The following is a 20944-nucleotide window of genomic DNA, read 5'->3' as shown; positions in this document are numbered from 1 at the left end:
AGAACCTAGATTGTATGGGCTTTCTAACTATCCATAGCCTTGAGTTTAGTATTAGTTAAATAGTTCATAATAATAAAACCATTGCAAAATATAGTGTATATTTCTCATGCCAAATGTTTAATTATGTATATACAGTATGTAAAATTTTCCTTGGTAAAAAATATTTTTGTGGTTTTTGTGTAGATTTAACTGTGAGCTTCAGTCAGTCAACATACAGTGTTAATGAAGATGGTGGACCAGCACAACCTGTACTAGTTCTCAGTAACCAAGCATCAATCGATATTATTGTACAACTTAGAGATATTAATATAACAGCAATGGGTAATGCAAATGCTATAGCAAATAACTGTTCTATAGATATGATTATTTAGGAGACGGTGTTGATTATGCTTCTGGACCATACGCTGTCACATTTCCTGCTGGAGTGACCAGTGTTTCATTTGATGTTCCAATAAATAATGATACTATACTGGAAGATGAAGAACGCTTTACTCTTAGTATCATTTCCAACTCGATACCGAGCAGAGTAACTCACAGAAGACCTCATCAAGCTAGTTTCATTATAAGAGATGATGAAAGTAAGTGATGATCCATACAGCATCTTTGTATGTATGTAGTTATTTTAAAAATTGTTGCGAAGAACAATTAGTAGCTGCATAGTTGGCTAAGTTGAAGATGTGTAATGATGAGTAAATAAGAGGTTTCCTGTCAAACAATCTGCTCCTCTCCCACCTGAATACTAATCAGAATGAATTTGTAGACTTAAAATGAAAATGTGAGCTGGAAATGTACTTTCTTGGAAGGTTTTACTGTAAATGAATGGTGATGGTATTTGAATTCTCAAGGCCTGCCAAGAGCAATTCATAGGCTGAAATCTTATCCAAATAGACATCTGTGAGGAATGCTGGTACATGTATAGCACACAATATCAACTTGTTTTACAAGAATATGATAAACACAATCTATATTGTTAATTAAAGTGCTGTTCCACTAGAGACCTGTAAGAAAACTAAAGCATGTAAATAAAGGGAGTTAAACTCTTGAGATTATAACTTTTGCTGAATGTGCAGACAAAAATATAATAATAATAATGTGTGTGGACTATTTGCAGTTTTGATGGTGCAGTTCTCTCAGTCAACATTCCCTGGTTCTGAGTCCCTCGGTAGAGTTCCTGTAACTCTGTTATTGGAAGGAGGTACATCAGACAGTGACATTAGTGTGACTGTAACGCCATCTGACCAGTCACCATTATCTGCTGAGGGTAAGAGATGTGTGCCCTAGACTGACTAGTTAGTTAATGTTGACTGATCAGGTAATGGAGTGGACTACACTTCTACTCCTATCACTGCCACCTTCACTGCTGGAACTAATAGTACTACATTTAATGTACCAGTGACTAGTGATAATATTACTGAAATGCCCGAAACATTTGATCTTCGCTTCACTATTCCTCCATCACTGAATCGTGTTGCTCCTGGGGACATTAATATATCCATTGCAAACATTACTGACAGTACAAGTAGGCATTGAGAATTTTGTATCAAATGCTTTATCACATTTGCTATTACAGCTACAGTAAACTTCAGTCAGCCAGCATATAATATTAATGAAGATGCTGGACAGTTGCAAGCTGTACTAATTCTCAGTGATGCTCAATCTAACACCATTACTGTGCAAGTGTTAGGTAATGATAGATCAGCTAATGGTGAGTGTCAACAATAACAAGATTATTGCAATTTAAAATGGCATAACAATGTTAACTTATATTTTTACAGGAAGTGTTGATTATGATTCTGGACCATACACAGTCACATTTCGTGCTGGAGTAACCAATGTTTCATTTGATGTTCCAATAATTGATGATAATATATTTGAACTTTTTGATGAAACCTTTGTTCTCACCATTGACCAATCCTCATTACCTACAGGATTTACTGTTAATAATCCTAATCAAGCTATGGTGACCATAAAAGATGATGATGGTGAGTTTCTAATTAATTCTGAAATAATTGTTTACATGAAGAGTGTTTTTACCAATTTCTATTAAGAATGTTTTATCCATGTAAAGAGAGCCATTTTAATAATAGCTACCAGACCAATACAAGTTTCAGATAAACTGCTGCTAATTTTTTTTAGATGCAATAAGTAAAACCATTAGTGTGGAGTTATAAATATTGCTGATATCAATACCACGTACTTTTGATTTCTAGACTATTAAATTTTAACTTCACAATTTTCCAGAAGGTTATGTCCATTTGTTTTAATTCCCATATATATATAGTCTGCTCAAATTTGGTATGTGGCATACCAAACTGCTTAAACTTTAACTGTCTAGGTAATACAGAGCTACTGTATGCTATATGCACATAATGTTGCCTAGATTCCCATTACTAACACACTCATCTGCTGTACCCACATTTTAGGCTACATGATTTAAAGAATTCCTGAAAAAGAGATGCTTCCTGTGAATACTTGGCAACATTTGCATTATAGATTCTGCCAACGTTACTCTGCAATTCTTGCTGTTCATATTAGAATTTAAATTTTTGATTCCTTTTACTGCTTAATTTCCTGGTGGAGTATACTGTACACATTAAATTACCCCACACAACCATTGTACTGTGTTCACTAAACTACTTTTTAGTTACCATCAGCTCTTACATAATTATTATGGAGTAACTATCTCGACAACTCAAGGTTGTTTTTGTTTGTGTAAATAAACATAATAATTACAATTCAAAAAAGCCTGTAAATTACAATATAAGCATCCATAACTAAAAGCTAGTCGGTCAAAAAGAAAGTGCATGAGTATAATATATTCTAAACTGTGTATTTCCTTGCCTAGCAGTGGCATGATTGGTGTTTTGAGGTTATTGGCCCCGATGTCATGCCACATATGGAGGAATTGTGCGCTTCTGAAAAACAGATGACTGTCACCTTTAGGTGGCTGGCGTATCATCCAGTAATGTTCAAAACATGGCTATTAATCAACTAAGAAACTCATTTTTCTCTAGCAAGAAACGCTTTGTGGTATGGCATAAGAAAACCTACAGTGGTGTGTGAAGGATGGACCTCTGTGTGTGTATCAATTAAGCGCATCATATTATATATATGAAATACATGATAAAAGTGGAATTGTGCTCTGTCCATGTTTTATAGTGTCATCCTAATTAAATCTAGTTGTAGTGGTGAATGTGTTTTAATAAATTATTGAAATACTTGTATTCTAAGCCTACGGTACCTATAGTAAACTAGCTGCTCAATTTTAGCTGGATTGTATATATTTGCTTTAATTTAGGTACAATTGTATGTGCTTTTTCTTGTTACTACTACCCTTTGCAGATTCAACAATTAGTTTTAATGAATCAACATACAATGTTAGTGAAGATAATGGACCAGCACAACCTGTACTAGTTCTCAGTAACCCATCATCAACTGATATTACTGTACAAGTTAGAAGTAATAACATTACTGCAACTGGTGAGTAGACCAACATCACCTTTAACAACATGTTAACAGTGAAAATATTACAGGAGGTGTTGATTATGATTCTGGACCATACACTGTCACATTTACTGCTGGAGAGACCACTGTTCTATTTGATGTACCAATAAATAATGATAATGTATTGGAAGTTGATGAGTACTTTAGTTTAACCATTGATTCTTTTCCTAGTCGTGTGACTAGTAGTACTCCTAGTCAAACTACAATAACTATTTTAAATGATGATAGTAAGTAATATGATTGTGTCAGCTGTTATGTGTAATCAAATTCTTAGTGTTTGTAGTTAAGCATATCTAATCCAAAACAGCCAAGCTGTAAAAAAAGTGTGCGGCCCTCAGAAAGGCTATGGTGAAAAAAGATGTGAAATCCAAGGTGGCGGCCAAGAAATGGCTGTGATGGTAGGTTAATGGTAAAAATTTTAATAATGACAATTCAGGTATATTTTGTGAAGCGGCACAAAAATTCACCTGAATTGTCGTTATTAAAATTTTTACCATTAACCTACCATCACAGCCATTTCTTGGCCACCACCTTGGATTTCACATCTTTTTTCACCATAGCCTTTCTGAGGGCCGCACACTTTTTTTACAGCTTGGCTGTTTTGGATTAGATTTCATTTCTTTTGGTATTTGTATACCCCAAAGCCGGCCTATGGCCAGCTTTGGGACTTTTTTAACCTATGTTTTTTTTCTTTACTACAGGAAGACGAAAAGATGAAGTAGATGTATATACTTTAAATATTTTATCAGTAAATGTACAAATTATATATATAATACATATGTGATCGATTTGCGAAAAGGGGTCTTCCACACACATCCAATTTGCCAACTTTGACAATTGATAACTTCAGATTGGAAAGAGCTATTGCCTTGAAATTTGGGCAGTGGTGATTTCTTTGCAGCTGAACTCTCTACATGATGGTTTCTTTGTAGCTGAACTCTCTACAAGGTAATTTCTTCTAGCTGATCTCTCTACAGGGAGATTTTTTGTAGCTGAACTATCTACAAGGTAACTTCTTCTAGCTGATCTCTCTACAAAGTGATTTGTTTGTAGCTGAATTCTGTATAGGTGATTTGTTTGCAGCTGAGCTCTTTACAGGGTGATTTGTTTGTAGCTGAACTATCTACAAGGTAATTTCTTCTAGATGATCTCTCTACAGGGTGATTTGTTTGTAGCTGAATTCTTTACAGGTGATTTGTTTGCAGCTGAGCTCTTTACAGAATGGTTTCTTTGTAGCTGAACTCTCTACAAAGTAACTTCTTCTAACTGATCTTTCTACAGGGTGATTTGTTTGTAGCTAAACTATCTACAAGGTAACTTCTTCTAGCTGATCTCTCTACAGGGAGGTTTATTTGTAGCTGAACTCCTACAGGTGATTTGTTTGTAGCTGAATTCTGTACAGGTGATTTGTTTGTAGCTGAATTCTGTACAGGTGGTTTCTTTGTAGCTGAACTCTCTAAAAGGTAACTTCTTCTAACTGATCTTTCTACAGGGCAATTTGTTTCTGGCAGAATTTTCTACAGGGTGATTTCTTTGCAGCTGAACTCTCTACATGATGGTTTCTTTGTAGCTGAACTCTCTACAAGGTAATTTCTTCTAGCTGATCTCTCTACAGGGTGATTTGTTTATAGCTGAACTATCTACAAGGTAACTTCTTCTAGCTGATCTCTCTACAAAGTGATTTGTTCGTAGCTGAATTCTGTATAGGTGATTTGTTTGCAGCTGAGCTCTTTACAGGGTGATTTGTTTGTAGCTGAACTATCTACAAGGTAACTTCTTCTAGCTGATCTCTCTACAAAGTGATTTGTTTGTAGCTGAATTCTGTATAGGTGATTTGTTTGCAGCTGAGCTCTTTACAGGGTGATTTGTTTGTAGCTGAACTATCTACAAGGTAATTTCTTCTAGATGATCTCTCTACAGGGTGATTTGTTTGTAGCTGAATTCTTTACAGGTGATTTGTTTGCAGCTGAGCTCTTTACAGAATGATTTCTTTGTAGCTGAACTCTCTACAAAGTAACTTCTTCTAACTGATCTTTCTACAGGGTGATTTGTTTGTAGCTGAACTATCTACAAGGTAACTTCTTCTAGCTGATCTCTCTACAGGGAGGTTTGTTTGTAGCTGAACTCCTACAGGTGATTTGTTTGTAGCTGAATTCTGTACAGGTGATTTGTTTGTAGCTGAATTCTGTACAGGTGGTTTCTTTGTAGCTGAACTCTCTAAAAGGTAACTTCTTCTAACTGATCTTTCTACAGGGCAATTTGTTTCTGGCAGAATTTTCTACAGGGTGATTTCTTTGCAGCTGAACTCTCTACATGATGGTTTCTTTGTAGCTGAACTCTCTACAAGGTAATTTCTTCTAGCTGATCTCTCTACAGGGTGATTTGTTTGTAGCTGAACTATCTACAAGGTAATTTCTTCTAGCTGATCTCTCTACAGGATGATTTGTTCGTAGCTGAATTCTGTACAGGTGATTTGTTTGTAGCTGAGCTCTTTACAGAATAGTTTCTTTGTAGCTGAACTCTCTACAAGGTAATTTTTCTAGCTGATGTCTCTACAAGGTAGCTAGTTTGTAGCTGAACTCTCTACATGGTGGTTTCTTTGTAACTGAACTTTCTACAAGGTGACTTCTTCTAGCTGTTCTTTCAATAGGGTGATTTGTTTGTAGCTTCACTCTCTACAAGGTAACTTCTTCTAGCTGATCTCTCTACAGGGAGATTTGTTTGTAACTGAACTTTCTAAATGATGGTTTCTTTGTAGCTGAACTCTCTACAAGTTAACTTCTTCTAGCTGATCTCTCTGCAGGGTGATTTGTTTGTAGCTGAATTCTGTACAGGTGATTTGTTTGCAGCAGAGCTCTTTACAGAATGGTTTCTTTGTAGCTGAACTCTCAACAAGGTAACTTCTTCTAGCTGATCTCTCTACAGGGAGATTTGTTTGTAGCTGAACTCTCTACAGGTGATTTGTTTGAAGCTGAACTCTCTAAATGATGGTTTCTTTGTAGCTGAACTCTCTACAAGTTAACTTCTTCTAGCTGATCTCTCTACATGGTGATTTGTTTGTAGCTGAATTCTGTATAGGTGATTTGTTTGCAGCTGAGCTCTTTAAATAATGGTTTCTTTGTAGCTGAACTCTCTCAAGGTAACTTCTTCTAGCTGATGTCTTTACAGGGTCACTAGTTTGTAGCTGAATTCTCTACATGGTGGTTTCTTTGTAATTGAACTCTCTACAAGGTAATTTTTTCTAGCTCATCTTTCTACAGGGTGATTTATTTGTAGCTGAATTCTGTACAGGTGGTTTGTTTGCAGCTGAGCTCTTTAAAGAATGGTTTCTTTGTAGCTGAACTCTCTACAAGGTAACTTCTTCTAGCTGATGTCTCTACAATGTCACTAGTTTGTAGCTGAGCTCTCTACATGGTGGTTTTTTTGTAACTGAACTCTCTACAAGGTGACCTCTTCTAGCTGATCTTTCTACAGGGTGATTTGTTTGAAGCTGAACTCTCTACAAGGTAACTTCTTCTAGCTGATCTCTCTACAGGTAGATTTGTTTGTAGCTGAACTCTCTACATGATGGTTTCTTTGTAGCTGAACTCTCTCAAGGTAACTTCTTCTAGCTGATGTCTTTACAGGGTCACTAGTTTGTAGCTGAATTCTCTACATGGTGGTTTCTTTGTAACTGAACTCTCTACAAGGTAACTTTTTCTTGCTCATATTTCTACAGGGTAATTTATTTGTAGCTGAATTCTGTACAGGTGGTTTGTTTGCAGCTGAGCTCTTTAAAGAATGGTTTCTTTGTAACTGAACTCTCTACAAGGTAACTTCTTCTAGCTGATGTCTCTACAAGGTCACTAGTTTGTAGCTGAGCTCTCTACATGATGGTTTTTTTGTAACTGAACTCTCTACAAGGTGACCTCTTCTAGCTGATCTTTCTACAGGGTGATTTGTTTGAAGCTGAACTCTCTACAAGGTAACTTCTTCTAGCTGATCTCTCTACAGGTAGATTTGTTTGTAGCTGAACTCTCTACATGATGGTTTCTTTGTAGCTGAACTCTCTGCAATGCAACTTCTTCTATTGATCTCTCCACAGGGCGATTTGTTTGTAGCTGAACTCTCTACATGGTGGTTTCTTTGTAGCTGAACTCTACAAGGTGATTTTTTCTAGCTGAGCTATCTCTTTCCATAGTTGCATGAACTCCCTACAAGGTAACTTCTTCTAGCTGATCTCTCTACAGGGTGACTTGTGTGTAGCTGATCTCTATACAGGTTTCTTATTTCTAGCTGATCTCTTGAATTCTCTTCAGGGTGACTGCTCTATTAGAATGACTGCTCTATTAGAGTATCTCGATCTCTCACTTGCTGCATCAAGTTGGATTTCGTGTTATAACTCCGTGGCTTTAAGTCTGATTCTTCTACACCATTGCTGAGCCTTTCTAAGATGATTACTCCATCTGTACAACGATTTTCAAAGCATTACCCCAAACGGTGTATCTGGTAGGCGTGGCAAGCAGTCGTTTTTTTATTAGCTGATCTCGATTGCGTAATTGTTACACACTGTTGGTTTTTTCGTTGTATCTTCCTGGTTTTTAGCTCGATTGCTTTCAAACCACAAAAGGTTTGAGGTTCAATAGTTAACCTATTCACCCACCGAGTTTCAGCTTCTTCCCATACGCGGTTTACCCTGTAGGCGTGACAACATATTGGTGTTATTTTTCGTGAATAATCGCTCATAACTCTTTGCCTGTTTATCGTATTCCAGCCAAATTTGGTACCGAGATGCGCCTTTATATCCCCCTTCTGTGTGCCAAATTTCAAGGCAATTGGATATGGCGTTCGCGTTTTATAGCAGTTTTTGTAAGTGTGCGACAAGAAAAAGAAAAATAAGAAGAAGAAAAAAAAAAACGAAGAAACTGAGCCAATTTTTGAAGTCGCATATCTCGGGAACGCGCGAAGCGATTTCGCTCAAATTTGGAATGTAGAGTTCTGCAGATGGAGGGCATGTCCACAGCTAAAATCGTCTTGTTTCATCAAGGAAGCACAGAGCTACGGAGGTGCGAAAATTGCGTTTTCTTTCTTCCTGTCAATATACTCACGGGTGTTACGCGCCGGCTTCTTGGGCCGCACGACACACTACCGTGTGTCTTGATATGAATAGGCTCATAAAAACTGAGTAATAAAACTAACCTAATCATTCTAAACTAATCAGAGTGTTGTTCTAGGTTCAGTTTTTTTAACAGCTGTTATTTTTGATAATGGGCCAGGTACTGACTTGGCTTTGTGATAGGGATGCAATGTAAATTTTCCTGCACTGTATATTATATACCATAGCAATTCAGTAATACATTAGTGCATCTTTTCCAGCTTTGTAAATTTTGTCACCTCCTCATCTGCTACAGTATATACAAATCCATATTTACTTTTACTTAGCAGTTGTCAAAAAGTGCAGAGTCACTTTGTCCGCGTAGGTTTCATGGTGGAGTTTGGTTGTTACACTGGTATAGATGACTAAAGAATGCCCTCATTTTTTTTTAGATTGTAGAAGTTCTGCAATAGCATTTTAGTCTATTTTCACTGTATTGTTTTGAATCAATCAAATAACTACTTGCTGTTTTTGAGTCAGTAAATGTGACTGTTCTATTAGAGTGGTAGATTGCTCTATTAGAGTACCTCAACCTTTTTGATAAACAATGACCAATAAAAGTGGGAGGCCATGGGTTCCCCCCACAGTCTTTATTACTTTGTCCTTACACATTATTTTGCACTGTAGCTATCAATGTAAGCTTTGACCAATCGACATATTCCATTGGTGAGAAAAATGGACCAGCTCAACTTGTATTAGTTCTCAGTAACCTATCATCAACTGATATTACTGTACAAGTTAAAAGTAATGACATTACTGCAACTGGTGAGTAGACCAACATCACCTTTAACAACATGTTAACAGTGAGAATATTACAGGAGTAGTTGATTATGATTCTGGACCATACACTGTCATATTTCCTGCTGGAGTGACCAATGTTTCATTTGATGTTCCAATAATTGATGATGTTATAGTGGAAAGCAGTGAAACATTTAATCTTGCTGTTACCTCTTCCTCACTATCCAAAAATGTTTATCCTGGTGTTCCAAATGTTACTACAGTGACTATACTGGACGATGAAGGTATTTTTTTTATATAGAATTAATTGCATTGTCAGTAATCTATAAAGCAAACAAGTGGTATAAAAGGTTGCAGTAGTACTGTTACTAGCCAACTAGATCAATAGTAAATTTTAGTCCTAATATTTGAATTTGACCTTACATAGTTTACAGTTTCAAATATGGAGCTCATATAAAACTCTAGTACACATAGGTGCCCCATTATTCTCTATAAATATAGCCATAAACATTGCATTGAACAGATTAATACTCAGGTGATTAGTACGCCATGAAAACCACTCGGACAGAAAGGGTTTCGTTATTCTCACTATCTTACGAATTAAAAGTATTGCGATAACTACTGCTATAGTTTATTCACAAGTGTTTCTGCAAGTTTTTGAGTACAGACATAAGGACCACACCACATTACTGATAGCACAAAATACACATGAAATAACCACTCACAAGCAAGCTTAGGCTTTTAATAAACTCTGTAATTTGTCATATACGACTCAATAACAATTGTGTAACCAAACTTCTTTAGTCATTCATCACAGCCAAACATAGCCACAGCGTACCAGCTGCTGACCAGTAATTAGGGGCACGTATATTATGCTGGAATAATTTCAGGCATAATAGGTAAGTGGAAAGAATTGGAGAATATTCCGGAATAATCGAATTAGTTCTAGGAATAATTAGTGCAAAAATTATAAGTTTTACTTGTAGTGTGATGCAAAAATCTTTTGGATATAATGCTGAAACAGTGCAAGCATCAAATTGTTGAAAAAATCGAGATACTCAATAGAGTAGTTACTTATACTCTAATAGAGCAGTCAACCTCTAATAGAGCAGTCAACTTCGAGTCTATAATTCTATTATAGCATTCACTTATGTAAAACTCCCACAAATAGGCTTGTTTTTGCACAAATTCCAGGAATAATTTTGGGGTAAATTTTAAAAGAATTGCCAGAAAGAATAATTGAAAGATTAAAAAGCATAATAGACCTCTGCCTACCAGTAATCTAATTTTTTAGGCATGTGTATATTATATAACTAGATGAATGAAAAATTGGAAATTTTAAAATGGGAATAGGGATTGCTGAAAAAAGCCACAAAACAAGAAGGGATTGCTGGGGTGGTAATGTAAACCACAGATCCCTATTACGACTCTCTGTCATAAATCTTTAGTCGCATGCTCTGTCATTTTGAACGAGTTAAAATTGGATTTGTGGTTTACATTACCACTTCAGCAATCCCTTTTTGTTTCATGGCTTTTTTCAGTGATCTCTATTCCCATTTTAAAATTTCCAATTTTTTTTATTCACCTAGTTTGTGCACTTTTTATTAATCCAGTAATGGATTATGGATTTCTTTTATTGATAATGAAGACTGTTGTGAATAGTGCGATTTTGCATTCTACATAGTAATTAGGGACCCGTCGATTTCGCCAGCAAAATTTTTGGCATAATGGTTGGGTAAAAGCAATGAGCAAAATGCTGGCATAATAGGTGCAACTTTTGTGGAGTGGACATAAAAATTGCACAAAAGATCGAGATACTCTAATAGAACAGTCAGACACGCTAAAATATCGACAATGCATAGCTAATTGTTACAGGAACAACAAGTGACAATCGAGATACCCTAATAAAACAGCCACACATGTTAAGCAATATTAGCTGGCTTCTTGCTTTACATGTTAGAAGTAATTTCTGATCGAGATACTCTAATAGAACAGTCACTTTAAGGCGAAACTGTAGCTTTGCACTTGGAAGTATTCAATTAACAAAGATCAGTACTGAGCAAAATTTATAATTCTTGAGCAAAATATGGAGCATAATAGGGGAAAAATAAAAGAATTGCTGGAAAGAAAAATAGGTAGAAAAAAAAAAGCAAAATAGACTGGTCCCTAATAGTAATGCTGTCAACGTTTCAGTACACACATGAAACTGATCAATATGCATACAGAATGAGAGTCTCCTAATATGAGCTACAATTTACATTACTGGTGCCTTTAATAGCTGTCAAATTCAGTGCAAGAATTGTTGTTATACACTTGACTGCATTATTAAAGTATTTACATGACTACTCTATTAAAGTATTTAATCTGGATAACCCGCCCATATACAATAGTCACGGAGCGAAAAAAAACTACCTTGCTACAAAGTCTTCAACACAGATTAAGCTTTCTGGCCTATACTGAGTTTAATAAGGATAGACTGTATTAGCAACAAGTAGTGCACACCAGAAAACAAAACTCTGAGCATGATTTTGTATGGCTTCACTGGTGTGTATAATGGTATTTTGGAAAGAAGAAATGGCCCTATTTTGGCTGTTTCCATCTGGAAACGAAATCAAAAATAGGTCGCAGACATGCACAATGATCCATTCAGCAAGCCTTGCTACTTTATATCCCAGGATTCTCCTTGTAAACTTCGCTACGCCTATGAAAGAACAATAGTATGAATAATAGTGTAAGTCACCTGTTATCGAACAGTACATATTATCGAACTTAATACACTATGAAAGCTAAACAACAGGTGAAGGCGGATAAAGGTTAACGAAAGACTTACTGAGCTGTAACAGTGAACAATACAACATTTACAATAGTTTCCTTCCATAGTTTCTATTGGTAAAGCACTCCAGAAGCTCTAGTGGATACATGGTGGCACGAAGCAAACAAAATCACAATTATTTTAACTAACACCTGTAACTTCTCACCACAACAACACACACACTTCCAGATTGGACCATTCGATTGGGTGATCTTTGTCCTTCCTGAGTCCCAAGTTTTAACCCTTAAATCCACACGTAATTTTAAGGAATACTTGATTGCACAAAACCATTTAAAATGGCCTGTCTAGCCAGACTAGCCTAACTCTATTAGCCTAAAGCTATATACAAATGGAAAGTTTATTCATTGGGCTACATGAGGAAGTCTAAATGACTACTGTAACAACAGAAGTTTACTTGTTATGGAACAATGGAAAATGGTGGTTCGATTTTCTGTTATTTCTCAATACTTGTGATGGCAGCCATATTAACAATTAATTAAATCACGTGAGCTATATGGCATGACTCACCATTGAATAGGGAATTGCCTTGTGTTTATATCACACAAATCTGATGAAGAAAGAAGGATATATTAACCATTTCTAAAGGTATGTAAGGGGTTTGCGTACTTATTTGCATAACGATAGTTTCAGGGCGAGTTTTGGTCCCATGCTTTCGTGCTAGCTTAAATCCCTACTTATAATTTTAATACTTGTTTGATTACAAATGAAGTGGTGTTGATTACGTAGCCATAGGAAGAATGGTTCACAAGTTACAGAGCTTTGTTTACAGCCATGCACCAAAGCCGATTTATCAGCGCATGTGGGTTTAAGGGTTAAGTAAATCAAGCCAGGAGGCTTCAAGTTATGAGCAAATCAGTAGCACCTATAACAACCATTGTTTCAGTCAAACTTGAGTAACTCATGAATGGTGCATTCAATCTCCATAAAATTTTAATTGCAGATTGTTATCCGGTAGTTGGATATCCCATAGAAACCTCAAAGTGGCAGGGTAATTCCCTAGTGAGTAATTCATTGTAATGTGCGAACTGTTCGAAAATTGGTTATTGAGTGAAGTACTACTGTTCGATAATATGTACCGGTGTTCAAGATATGGAAAACGATGACAATTGTGGTTTAGCCCATAACCCCCAGTGTGCTGGTATGATTTACTTACCACTTGGTGCCCAGAGAGACCAGGGGCCGCTCTGTCGAATAGTCAGAACTGGAAATTTGTATTATTAATTGCTGTAGTGAGGAAGTATAAGCGCTTGTTGAAATCTGTTCGATAAATGGCGACTTACACTAATAATATGAACAAACGGGCAACTTTCAGTTTTGCCTGAAATACACATACTGTTTCCTTTTCACTTGATACTTACTAGTGGACCTATACTCATTGCAAATAACCACCAGAGGGTTGTTTTGAGTTGAGGGATGCTTTTAAAGGTGGTTTTTAGGTGTACATTTTATTAGAATTTTTTCAAAAAAACATGGGTAATCCCTTTTGTGAATTTACTATTGTGGTTCATGATATATCCAGTGTATTCGCATTTAATTAGGTGATTGATCACCCAGCATGGACTAATAGCCTGCTATGGATTGGAAGGTTACATATTTGAGATATTTGGGCTTTTGCCTAATATGTAGCATTTTTAATCCAGGCATGCACCCACAGCTGGCTGTGGTTATACACCTGGTTTCTGAATTCCAAAACAGGTGTATTTTTTCTATCTACACCTGCACTTGCAACAAAGAAGGTTTACACTAAAAGCAGACAGTGTGAGCACTTTATAGGCTCTATATTGAACCAGGAACTTATAAGCGCCGAAGGTGGAAAGGTTTACTCTGAGGCATATACTTCATGTCAATTCAAAACATGTGTAAAGCTAGTTTCTGAATATGATGTGAACAGTCTTCCTAGTAGACGCTGTAGTGAACAGCAGTGCCAGCCAAGTGACAAAAAATAGTGGAACAAGAGATGAATGATAGTATTGCAGCATAGCTCAGTGGAAAATCCTTACTTTGGTGGTATTGAACAAAATAATTGTACATGCCAATGTATAAGGATTTTCTCACAAAGTTATGTTGTAATGCCATGATTCATCTATTTTTCACTACTTTTTTATTGCTTGGATCTCTACTTCATTTTATCGATTAAAATTGTTAAATATACCGGTGTAGTAATAGCACCTTTTATAATATTAAATCTATGCACTTAGCAGGGGACAATATTAACTACATGGGCACCTGGATTTTAGAAGCAACAGAACATCAACTTTTTTTTAATTGCCATATGCAGATGTGGCTATAGAATAGTTGGTTTTCTGTGTTGAGAGATTACTGACCACAGTATACAAATCAGCATTATAACAGTATGATAGAACTGTATAGTGGGGACCACAAAGATTTGGGCATGGCTCTTGAAAAGACATCACCCAAAAACCTGCCTCGCTTTTTCCTAACGATGATGAGGCAGTATAGGTTAGGTAAAACTAAGGCCAAATAAGCCTTCAGGTCAACTTGAAGGGCTTTCAGCCAGTTGCTGTGAAATTAAAATATCATACAGTATGATAGTACTGTATAGTAGTGACCACAAAGTAGTAGGCGTAGCCCACAAAATAATATCACCCAAAAAGAGCCTCAATTTCCCCTGATGATGATGAGGCAGTATTAAAACTAAACCCAAACAAGCTTTCGGATTAACCCGAAACACTTTCAACAAGTTGCTACAGAATTTTTAAAAATGTTTATTTAATGGAATTTTCTAGTGACTGACTGACTGACAAAGATGAATGGGACACAAAGGAGGACACTGGTAAGTCCATGAAGAATGCATTGTACGTACTGCGGTGTGCCAAAAAGCACCTGTCGGGCCAAAGTGACATTGAACAGTGAAAAATCAAGCCCATAGCCTTAGCTGTTATCGAGTTATGGGCATCAGTCAGTCAGTCAGTCAGGCACCTAGCAGCAAAAAGTGTTGATTTGGCGATATCACGTGATAGCTTCCTTTCGTAACGGAAATCATCCATATTTGTCATAGTAGCTATTTTGATAGCAGAGGTGCTTCTCAAATAGTTCTTGATTTGTACTACTGCTGTGTAATGGGTTGAACATAGCCAACAACGAAGCATAATGGATACTTCACATTTCAGACGATAATTGATATAAAAGAAATGGTGCGCGGCACCATTTCTTTCGGTATGCATGGATTGCAGAGGTGCTTTTTGAACAGTTCTTGATTCAAAATGCTGCATAACGGGTTGAACAAAGCTGACAACAAAGCGTGATGGATACTTTACTTTTCAGATGATAATTGGGGTGTGCGGTGCCATTCCAGATGCAGTATGTATGGGTTCACCAGTCATAATAATTATTTACAAAAAAGTTAACAAACAAGTACACAGAAAAATGTGGAATTTTCAACTAGAGTGGGGACCATAGCACATCAATAGAAAGTACTGAAACAAGCTGGAGTAGTGCATGATATTAAATCAAAGTAAAACAATAAGAAGTGTTTTATCCCTACTGTGCATTTCTGTTGTGGTATCTTAAGCACAGTAGGGACACTTCTTATTGTTTTACTGTGATTTAATATTGTGCACTACTCCAGCTTTTTACAGTACTTTTTATTGATGTTCTATGGTCCCTACTCTAGTTGAAAATTCAAATTTTTTTGTGTACTTGTATATACTAAACAGAATTTTCTACTAACTGACTGGGTAACTGACTGACTGATGCTTTCAGACAAGCATAATTCGATAACAGCTAAGGCTATGGGCTTGGTGTTTTCACTGTTCAATTTCACTCCAGCTGGACACGTGCCTTTTGACATATCGCAGTATGTACAATCCATTCTTCATGGACTTATCAGTGTCCTCCTTTGTCTTTGCTGTCAGTGAAAGGTTTCGATTTGGCAGTAGTGTGTGATGGCTTCCCTTCATAAGTCTCTATTTTTTATAGTGGCTACTTTGATTGCAGAGCTGCTTTTTGAACAATTTTTGATTTGTAATGCTGTTTAACGGGTTGAACATAGCTGACAACAAAGCATAATGGATACTTCACTTTTCAGACAATAATTGATAGCTTGGGTGAGCGGTGCCTCTTCTTTCTTTTGACGAGGTATGCGTGTGTTCACCAGTCATAAAATGTTATTTTACAGAAAAGTTAACAAACAAGTACACAAAGGAATTTTCAACTAGAGTAGGGACTATAGCACATTGATAAAAAGTACTGAAACAAGCTGGAGTAGCTCACGATATTAAATCACAGGAAACCACAAGGTTATATTTCATGTATTGCCCTGACCACAGGGTGATATCATATTGCCCTGTTGTTAGGGCGATATCATGATATAGCCCTGACCACAACTGCCTTTGATGCTGAGGCAGTTATGAAACACCAATTCCCTTTGATTCTTTATATTGAGCTGCTTAAAATTTGCATTGTGGGTTTGAGTTTAACATGTTGGTAAAGTTAAGTTAAGCATTCTCTTGAAGGAAAATAATTGAGTGAGTCAACATTGCATACTTCAGTTACTAGGCATCGCTAAATGATCATTTTCACAATGTGGGGATTGTTTTTCTACAGAGCACATTTCAACTATATTATACAAGTTGGCTTAGGCATTCTCAATCTATGCTCCTAAGTACTTATTTTAGCAGCTTAAGTTACTTTAGGCATCCACAAAGTGGTTATTTGGTTAGAAATGGTATCACTACAACCAACACGACCCACAATCATTTCTTTTTTGTGCCCAAAATTTAAACCCACAATCGATGTTTACAAACTTCTGTATAAAAGTAATGTGGTGTATGCAGATTTGTCTTCCTTCACCTATGAGGTGAGCAGACCTGAGTGATACTGTATATATTACTGATTCTGTGGCCCTCAGGCTTTAGCATATACTTATATCTGGCAAATCCCTTGTGACCATGGTATAACTTGTACTTCAGCTTGTTTCAGTACTTTTTATTGATTTGTTGTGGTCCCTGTTCTAGTTGAAAGAAATTTTTTTGTGCACTTGAAATTTAGTTGTTCTCAATTAATCACATCCAGATCGCATTACTAAAATGAATGCCAATTTATAATTAATTATGCTATGCCAATGACTTGCATTTTCCACACATTTTGCTGTCTACCAAATACATGGAACTGTTTTTCACTAACGTTATTTGTAGTTATCAATTTGAGCTTCAGTCAGTCAACATACAGTGTTGATGAAGATAAAGGACCAGCACAACCTGTACTAGTTCTCAGTAACCCATCATCAACTGATATTCCTGTACAAGTTACTGATACTCCCCACCCTACAAATACTGCCATTAGTGAGTGAATTAGCATCATCACAAAATGTTAATAGTAGTAATAATATTACAGGAGGTGTTGATTATGATTCTGGACCATACACTGTCATATTTCCTGCTGGACAGACCAGTGTTCCATTTGATATTCCAATAATTGATGATAGTATATTGGAGGGTGATGAAAACTTTATTCTCACAGTCTCCAATGTTACACTGCTTTTAACAATTGTAGATAATGAAAGTAAGTAACTTTTTCTGCATAGTTGCGCTAATAGTGATAGTAATCTAGTTGTATGATGTTTCTAATTTTGTAGAATTAACAATTGAGTTTGCTCAACGAAATTTCAATGGCTCTGAACCAACTGGTGACTCTTTTGGTTTGATGCCTGTAATATTATTATTAAAAGGAGGAACATCTGTTAGTGATGTAAGTGTGACTGTGACACCATCTGACCAGTCACCAATATCTGCTGAGGGTAAGAGTTGTGTGTCCTAGATTGACTAGTTAGTTAGTGTTGACTGATCAGGTAATGGAGTGGACTACACTTCTACTCCTATCACTGCCACCTTCACTGCTGGAACTACTAGTACTACAGTTAATATATCGGTAACCAGGGACAATATTGGAGAAGGATTAGAAACATTTGACCTAAGCTTTACTGTTATTCCTTCATCTCCAAGTGATGTTGAACCAGGAAGTATTACCACAGCTGTTGGCCAGATTATTGATAAAACAGGTCACAATATTGGTTAATTAGAACATTTAGTCAATGTTGTTATTACCACAGGTCTGTTGGTTAATTTTACTAGTAACAACTTTACTGGCTCAGAAGCATCTCGTTTTGTTACCACTAAGATTGCTTTATCATACTATGAAATAACAAATATCTTGATTGAGATTGAAGTAGTGGTGTCAGAGTTTTCATCTAGATCAGCAACAGGTGCTTCACTTAGTGCATTATGTAAATAGCTTTGTACATCTGTTAATAGAGCACTAGGTTTACTGAATGTTGTGTGTTATTACTGTTTTAGTTTGTTGCTTATTGTATTGCATGAACTTCACTATCAAACTCTCATTAGTTATTTAACAACAGTTTTGACTTGTTCCCAGCTTGGAAGTATTAGTTTATCTGTTGTTCAGCTTAAAAGCATTACCCTTGTAGGTCATGTACGGTGTAACTTGTATTTAACTTAGAGTACTACAATCAGTATTGGTTAGGAATATCACTGAAGTTTTATAACAAAGTATTTAATTCTTAATGAGTGTTAATCAATACAACCTTACCGTTTAATCCACTGAAAAAGCCCTCTACACAAGCTAAAGCATCTTCACTCTCAAAGTACACGAAAGCGTTTGGCTTCTGCCACAACCACTTTCATGTCTGTTGTATTAGAGTGACTGCTGTAATAAGGTATTCAATCTAGTTGTTAATAGTAACTTGAGCTGATAAATTGATTAGGGACACGATAACAGTGCTCAACTTTTGTAGTGATATAGAGCTACCACTCCCTCTAATGAAAATGTAGCTAAATACTTCTTTGTGCTGTCTGTATTATGCATCTACAAGGAAAGACAGAGTTCATGCCTCAGTATGGTTCCTCATATGAAAAAGAGGTGGTGATGAAAAGAATTGTAAATAAAAGAAAAGACAAACCGCAAAGAATGGAGATTTGTTAGATCCCCAAAAGACACATGCCTAGCTTGGATTGTCAAGGTTATACAATGCATAATTTAGTTACTAGCCCTTCAACTGTGGTGAGGCAGGCCAGCAGGCAGGTAGAAGAGCAAAAATCATGTTATAAAATACATAATATTGGTGCTTCTGTGAGTATTTTTCTACTTCTAACATTAAATTCAACATTAAGACTCTTCATCTGTGAAGGCATTTTTTAGTGTTTAAAATCTGTGATAACTTGTAATTGAGGGTGTTAATCTGTAGTGGTAGATCTCTATTATACAGTAGTACTGTATAATTAAGCTTCACTATTTACTGTACACATTGCTCTAGTTTTAATGGTAAATTTGTTTTGTAGGATCTAGTATTGACTTCAACTCCACTCCAATTATGGTCATGTTTAATTCTGGAGAAAATCAGAAAATGGTCAATGTACCAGTAACTTGTGATAAAGTAGTTGAGGGAGCTGAGATGTTCAACATCAGTTTATCAATAGTATCAGTATCACGTGATGATGTGGTGGTTAATTTAGGTCATCCATCAATTGCTACTGGAGTGATCATTGACTCAACAGGTTGGTATTGTACTAGTGAATAATCTGTTATTATCATTCTACAGTTGAGATGACCTTTGATCCACCAGTATACACTATTAATGAAAATGTTGGGTCACTATCACCCACAATCAGATTAAGTCAACCATCACCTGAAGCATTTAACTTGATTATCACCTTAATGGATGTGAACACTACAGGTAATGTTAATGTCAATGTTTTGATATACACAAGTATACCACACCTCTAGGAGATGACTATACACCACAAACTGTCACAGTGCCATTTGCTAGGAATTCTCCTGAGTCACTCTCATTTGATATAACTGTTAATAATGATGACATTGTTGAATGTACTGAAGTGTTTAACATGGTCATCTCCCCTACATCATGGTGTGGAGTGGCTATTGGGAATACTGCTCAAGTAACTATCATTAATGATGATGGTAAGGAAGTTATGTGTATCTTGTTATGTGTATATAGACTGATGCTTAATGCACTTATGGATTCTGATAATTTCAGTTAAATTCCCTTTTAAAGGTTAGCTCTGTAGTGGACAGTCTAGCTAACTTAGCATTGTGAAGTTATTATCTAATCCAAAACAGCCAAGCTGTAAAAAAAAAGAGTGTATCCCCAAAAAGGCTATGGTGAAATCCAAGGTGGCAGCCAAGAAATGGCTGTGATGGTAGGTTAATGGGTAAAAAGTTTAATAACAACAATTCAGGTGAATTTGGTGCCAAGACAGCTTGGCTGGTTTGGATTGGATATCACTTCTTTTTGTATTTTTATACCCCATAGGCTGGCTTTTGGGCTTTGTTAACCTATGTTTTTTTCTTTACCACAGGAAGAAGAAAAAGATTTAAAGCAGATTTTTAACACTATTTTTGATTTTAAGTCAAGACACACAGTAGTGTGTCATGCGGCCAAGAAAGCCAGCGACCACACTGAGTATATTTACAGGAAGAAAGAAAACAGCTTTTTCACGTGTGCATAGCTTCATGGCCCCTTCTCCAAAGCATACCATTTTTGCATTGTAGCTGTCCCCCAGGTAGGGTATGCCACACAGCAAATTTGATTAAATTCGCAACAGCCATTTGCAAGATATAGGCGTTCAAAATTTTGTTTTAATTTCGTTTTTTTCTTCTTATGCCATACAGGGGCTTCAATTTCTTTTTGCATGCTTTGCAAAAATTGCTATAATATGCAAATGTGTAACTTGATTGCC

At 36.3% G+C, this 20944-nt stretch overlaps 1 protein-coding gene across 1 annotated transcript in view; it reads left to right on the top strand.

Annotated features, from left to right (window-relative positions):
• The window catches only part of LOC136261089 (adhesion G-protein coupled receptor V1-like), a 259887-nt gene extending 239623 nt beyond the window's left edge, over window positions 1-20264 (top strand). Inside the window, exons 92-110 of the mRNA XM_066055056.1 lie at window positions 184-321; window positions 372-578; window positions 1112-1261; window positions 1313-1519; window positions 1571-1705; window positions 1776-1982; window positions 3343-3480; window positions 3534-3731; window positions 9266-9403; window positions 9457-9660; window positions 17366-17512; window positions 17565-17732; window positions 17806-17967; window positions 18019-18228; window positions 18280-18432; window positions 19526-19741; window positions 19786-19920; window positions 19971-20165; window positions 20242-20264. Coding sequence (XP_065911128.1) covers window positions 184-321; window positions 372-578; window positions 1112-1261; window positions 1313-1519; window positions 1571-1705; window positions 1776-1982; window positions 3343-3480; window positions 3534-3731; window positions 9266-9403; window positions 9457-9660; window positions 17366-17512; window positions 17565-17732; window positions 17806-17967; window positions 18019-18228; window positions 18280-18432; window positions 19526-19741; window positions 19786-19920; window positions 19971-20165; window positions 20242-20264 — 3131 coding nt within the window. The remainder of the gene's footprint in view (window positions 1-183; window positions 322-371; window positions 579-1111; window positions 1262-1312; window positions 1520-1570; window positions 1706-1775; window positions 1983-3342; window positions 3481-3533; window positions 3732-9265; window positions 9404-9456; window positions 9661-17365; window positions 17513-17564; window positions 17733-17805; window positions 17968-18018; window positions 18229-18279; window positions 18433-19525; window positions 19742-19785; window positions 19921-19970; window positions 20166-20241) is intronic.
• The last annotated feature ends 680 nt before the right edge of the window (window positions 20265-20944 follow it).

This window comes from Dysidea avara, chromosome 7 (assembly GCF_963678975.1).
Source record: "Dysidea avara chromosome 7, odDysAvar1.4, whole genome shotgun sequence".
Classification (NCBI taxonomy): Eukaryota; Metazoa; Porifera; class Demospongiae; order Dictyoceratida; family Dysideidae; genus Dysidea; species Dysidea avara.
Note: the sequence above shows the minus strand (reverse complement) of the source record. Positions and strands in the feature narration are given on the sequence as shown.